This window comes from Malurus melanocephalus, unplaced genomic scaffold (genome assembly GCF_030028575.1).
Source record: "Malurus melanocephalus ecotype Western Australia unplaced genomic scaffold, MMel_1.1 scaffold_567, whole genome shotgun sequence".
Lineage (NCBI taxonomy): Eukaryota > Metazoa > Chordata > Aves > Passeriformes > Maluridae > Malurus > Malurus melanocephalus.
The window spans coordinates 133,495-138,978 of NW_026623799.1; the positions used below are offsets into that span (position 1 = coordinate 133,495).

The 5,484-nt window shown below is 57.8% G+C and overlaps 1 protein-coding gene across 1 annotated transcript in view; it reads left to right on the forward strand.

Annotated features, from left to right (window-relative positions):
- Nucleotides 1-5,475, forward strand: part of LMNA (lamin A/C) — a 23,646-nt gene extending 18,171 nt beyond the window's left edge. The window contains exons 3-12 of the mRNA XM_057382433.1: nt 1,160-1,316; nt 1,449-1,574; nt 1,675-1,845; nt 1,938-2,063; nt 2,153-2,373; nt 2,462-2,666; nt 2,807-2,914; nt 3,085-3,204; nt 3,288-3,383; nt 5,068-5,475. Of these exons, the coding sequence (XP_057238416.1) occupies nt 1,160-1,316; nt 1,449-1,574; nt 1,675-1,845; nt 1,938-2,063; nt 2,153-2,373; nt 2,462-2,666; nt 2,807-2,914; nt 3,085-3,204; nt 3,288-3,383; nt 5,068-5,445 (1,708 nt within the window). The 3' untranslated portion in view covers nt 5,446-5,475. The remainder of the gene's footprint in view (nt 1-1,159; nt 1,317-1,448; nt 1,575-1,674; nt 1,846-1,937; nt 2,064-2,152; nt 2,374-2,461; nt 2,667-2,806; nt 2,915-3,084; nt 3,205-3,287; nt 3,384-5,067) is intronic.
- Nucleotides 5,476-5,484: the final 9 nt, after the last annotated feature.

Consider the following 5,484-nt stretch of genomic DNA (forward strand, 5'->3'; position numbering starts at 1 on the left):
CTCCACAGTGTCCCCCCATGTTCCACAGTGTCCCATCGTGCTCCAGAGTGTCACCCCGTGCTCCACAGTGTTCCCCCATACTCCACAGTGTCCCCCCATGTTCCACAGAGTTCCCCCATGTTCCATGGTGTCAAATCGTGCTCCCCACTGTCCCCACAGTGTCCCCTTGTGCTCCACAGTGTCACCCCTGTGCTCCACAGTGTCCCTCCATGTTCCACAGTGTCCCATCGTGCTCCAGAGTGTCCCCCCGTGCTCCACCGTGTCCCCACCGTGTCCCCTCATCCTCCACGGTGTCCCATCGCGCTCCACAGTGTCCCTCCATGCCACACGGTGCCACACGGCCTCAGCCTGCTCAGCACTGCTCTCCTGCAGTGCAGCCACGCTGTGGGTGTGCATATTGCACGTGGCTGCTGCTCCCAGGCTCGTCCTGCTCCCCCAGTCATTCCCAGCCCAGTCCTTCCCGGTCCTTTCCTGCTTTCCAGTATCCAGACTGGGACTGGGTGTGGCGGGTGGCTGGGAGGCGTTGGTGGGTGGTTGTTAGGGTTGTTAGGGTGGTTAGGGTTGTTAGGAATTGTTAGGGTTGTTGGGGTTGTTAGGGTTGTTAGGGTTGTTGGGATTGTTAGGGTTGTTAAGGTTGTTAGGGTTGTTGGGATTATTAGGGTTGTTAGGGACAGTGGTCCAGCTCTTTTGGGGACGATCACCCCACTCTTGTGCTTGGGGTACAGTGCACAAATTTTTCGGAGAGCAGCCCTGAGAAGGAGAACTTGTGAGTGTTGTTGGGATGGATGAAAAGCTTGACATGACCTTAGAGCCCCTTCCAGTACYTAAAGGGGCTCCRGAATTTCAAGAGGRACTTTGGACAAGGGTCTGRAGTGACAGGACAAKGAWGAATGGCTTCCAGAGGGCAGGGTKAGATGGGATWTTGGGAAGAAATTCTTCCCTGTGAGGGTGGAGAGGCCCTGGCACAGTTTGCACAGAAGTGTCCAAGGCCAGGTTGGAYRGGGCTTGGAACAATCTGGGATAGTGGAAGGTGTCCCTGCCCATGGCAGGGGGTGGAMCTGGATGAGTTTTAAGGTCCCTTTGAACCCAATCCATCATTTCCTGATGACTGCGATCCTTCCTGCTCTGCCACTCACCTGTGCCACCCTTTGTCCTGCAGGAATGCCAAGAAAGAAGGGGACCTGCTGACCGCCCAGGCACGCCTTAAAGATGTGGAGGCTCTGCTTAACTCCAAGGAGGCTGCTCTCTCCACAGCCCTGGGTGAGAAGAGGAATCTGGAGACTGAAGTGCGGGACCTGAGGGGACAGGTGGCCAAGGTGAGCAGCTCTGTCCCCAAGTGACACAGGGATCTCTTGGTACCCCTGGGGGGCTGTGAGGCTGTGGGGTTGATGCAGATGGGTGGTCAGTCCCAGAGCCCCCTGTGATGGTCCTTCCCAATTCCCTCCCAGCTGGAAAGTGCCTTGAACGAAGCCAAGAAGCAGCTGCAGGATGAGATGCTGCGCCGCGTGGACGCCGAGAACCGGCTGCAGACGCTGAAGGAAGAGCTTGAATTCCAGAAGAACATTTACAGCGAGGTGAGCTGTGCTGTGCCATGATTTGCTGTGATGTGCTGACCCCCACTGCGTGTGTCACCCCCTCGCAGAGGTGACACCGTGTCCCCTGCCCCGTCCCCAGGAGCTGCGGGAGACCAAGCGGCGCCACGAGACCCGGCTGGTGGAGATCGACAACGGGAGGCAGCGGGAGTTCGAGAGCAAACTCTCCGAGGCCCTGCAGGAGCTGAGGAGCCAGCACGAAGCCCAGATCAGGCTCTACAAGGAGGAACTGGAGAAAACCTACGGGGCGAAGGTGAGCAGCTCCCCAGGCCACGTTGYCATCCCCCCAGCCCCACGGGTGAGCTGTGGGTGCTGAGGTGCTGACCCTCCTGCTCTGYTCCCCAGCTGGAGAACGCCAAGCAGTCAGCTGAGAGGAACAGCAACATGGTGGGTGCTGCCCATGAGGAGCTGCAGCAGACCCGGATCCGCATTGACAACCTCTCCTCRGAGGTCAGCCAGCTGCAGAAGCAGGTGAGTTGAGAACAAAGGGTTWTTGGGTGTCTGCCTTGGGGACAGTCCCCTCCTGGTGGAGTGGCCACCCTCACCTTCCCTCCCCACAGCTGGCTGCCAAGGAAGCCAAACTGCACGATCTGGAGGATATTCTGGCCAGGGAACGCGAGACCAACCGGCGCCTGCTGTCTGACAAGGAGAGGGAGATGGCTGAGATGAGGGCACGCATGCAGCAGCAGCTGGACGAGTACCAGGAGCTGCTGGACATCAAACTGGCCCTGGACATGGAGATCAACGCCTACCGCAAGCTGTTGGAGGGCGAGGAGGAGCGGTGAGAACAGGGTGCTGTGCCCAGCTCTGTGCCATGTGGATCCCAGCTTTGTGTCCTTATTGACTCCATCTCCTCTTCCCTCCACCAGGCTGAGGCTGTCCCCCAGCCCTTCATCCCACAAAGGTACATCCCGGAGCCGCTTGTCCACCCCGGGCTCCTCCAAGAAGAGGAAGCTGGAGGACAGYGAGAGCAGGACCAGCTTCTCACACCACGCCCGGACCAGCGGCCGTGTTGGCGTGGAGGAGGTGGAYCTGGAGGGAAAGTTCGTCCGTCTCAGGAACAAATCCAACGAGGTGGGTTGGATCCATCCCTTCAGGGGAATCTGTAGAGTCCCTGGGGTGAAGTTTAGCTCTGCTTCACCCTAAGGGCAGGAGGTGAATGGGACAAGTTGGAGAGGAGCTGGAGTTGTRAGAGTCTCTGCTCTGTCTCACAGGACCAGGCGATGGGGAACTGGCAGATCAAGCGGCAAAATGGGGATGATCCCCCCATCACCTACCGCTTCCCCCCAAAATTCACCCTGAAGGCTGGCCAGGTGGTCACGGTGAGTCACTGCCTGCTGGAGGATCCCAAAATCCCAAAGGCAAAATCCCACACCCTGCCAGGCCACTGGCGACATGGAGTCGTTGGTGTGTGGCTTTTTGTGGTGACAGACCCCCATCCCCAGGCTCTGCAGACCTAAAAAGTCAACTTTTCTCCTGCTTTTGTCCCTAGATCTGGGCCTCAGGAGCTGGAGCCACCCACAGCCCCCCCAGCAACCTGGTGTGGAAAGCCCAGAGCAGCTGGGGCTCCGGGGACAGCCTGCGCACCGCCCTCATCAACTCCAACGGCGAGGTGAGAGCTGGGCCAGCTCCAGCGTGGGGCACAGGGTGGGTGGCAGGCACTGAACCCCTCAAATGACCCCCTGTTCCCTGCAGGAGGTGGCCATGAGGAAACTGGTCCGCACTGTGATCATCAAYGATGATGAGGATGAGGATGASGATGAAATGAGCATCCACCACCGCCATCACCACGTGAGTGGGGCACTGGGGATGGTCCCAAAAGGTCCAGGAGTGGGGCAGATTCTGTCCTGGTCAGGGTGGGAAGAGCTCAGCATCACAGGGGGTCAGGCATATGGGAAAAGGCAGTGGGAAGGCTGCAGTGGAACCAGCAGACCTCTGGCATCTGGAGGAGATTGCTGCTCACAAAAAAAAGCTCTGAAAACCTTGCTGGAATTGTCTCTGACCCTAAGCAGCCCTGACACGCCATGAAAAGGGCCAGAGGAGCAGGAGGGAGGTTGGTACCCAGAGGATAGGATGGTGGGAAGTTGATGGACGATACTTCTCGTCAGCAGCTGCTCTGTCCTCTCTGCTTCACAAGGGCGCTGGAACAAATCCAGAGGTGGCTTTGTCCTTCCTCTCAGCCCATCATTCCCCATACAGAGCTGAAATATGCACCAGGAGGAGCAGCAGGCAGGGAGCAGGCAGTGGGCAGAGAGCAGGCAGCGTGCCAGGAGCAGAGCTGCAGCCTCTTCTCCCAAAAAAACCATCCCTGGCTGCAGCCCAGGATGTCCCAGCAGCCCGTCCTGCAGGATCTGTGTGTCCTGCACACCACATGCCCTCAGGAATCACGTCAGAGTGGTGCCTCAGCAATGGTGAAAGATGGATGCCACTTGCAGAGCTCTGCAGGAGCAAAATGGGGCATCCCTCATCCACTCACCTTGGAGTTCTTTGCATCTGTAGAGCTGTGGATTGTCCCCTCTACGGTGTCCTTTGTGAGACCCACCTGCAGTGCAGGGTCCAGTTTTCAGGCCCCCAACACAAGAAGAACAAGGAGCAAGCCCAGAATTAGCTATGATGATGCTCTGAGGGCTGGAGCCTCTCTGCTCTGGAGGCAGACTGGGAAATCTGGGGGCTGGAGTCTGGAGAACAGGTTTTAGGGAGACCTTAGAGCTTCTTCCAGAGCCTAAAGGGGCTGTGAGAGAGATGGTGAGGGACTTGGGACAAGGGTCTGCAGTGACAGGACAAGGGAGTGTGGCTTCCCATTAATAGAGTTAGATGGGGCATTGGAAGGAAATTGTTCTGTGTGAGTGAGGTGAGGCCCTGGCACAGGTGCCCAGAGAAGATGAGAATGCCCCATCCCTGGAAATGTTCAAGGCCAGGTTGGACACAGCTTGGAGCAACCTGAAAGATGAAAGATGAAAGATGTCCTGCCCATGGCAGGAATCTGGAAGGAGATGAGCTTTAAAGGTCCATTCCACGATTTTGTGATTCTCTTCTATATTGACTACCTCTGGACAGAGGAGCCAAGCTCCTGCAGCCAGTGCTGCCCATTCATCTGGAGGTTGAATTCTTTCCAAGAGCAAATTTCCCATGGGAAAGCTGCCAGCTCACGAGGTGGTGAGGAAGAGGTCGCTTTGGAGAGCACAGTTCGGGTGTCTCCCACGTGCCGAGAGCTCAGGGTGCAAGGCCAGGGCAGCAGGGCAGGTCACCCAGTGGCCATGTGCTGGCCCCAGTCACTTGGGATTAGAAATACAATAATAAGGATTTTATTTTATTATTTTTATGGAGAGGACAGGTGAGTCAGACCCTCTTGGTGGATTAAGGTGAAGAGCTCTCCTGGGTCACACCRCTGCTGTCACCCACAGGGCAGAGGCTCAGGGCAAGGATGGCCAGGCAGGAGCTCATTTTGTGTGTTCCCTCCTCTCCCCATATCCAGGGCAGCTGCAGTGGCTCTGGGGACCCCGGTGAGTACAACCTGCGCTCCCGCACGGTGGTCTGTGGCACGTGTGGCCAGCCGGCYGACAAATCGGGCACCCAGAACGCCGGCATCAACACCATGTCCTCGGGCTCGTCCACCTCCAGCGTGACCGTCACGCGCAGCTACCGCAGCATGGGCGACTCTGGCATCGGCCTGGGGGACAGCCTGGTGTCCAGGAATTACCTTCTGGGGAGCTCCAGCCCCCGCAGGCAGGTCAGTGCTGTTCCCAGCCCCTGGCTCCTGGGTCTCCACCCTCATCCCAGGGCAATGCCAGGGGAGTCCTATCCCCTTCCAACTCTCCGTCTCTCCGCTCTTCTTCTCCCTCTTTGGGCTTGACTGAGTGTCTTTATAAGGGATGGGAGATTGTGAGAGGGA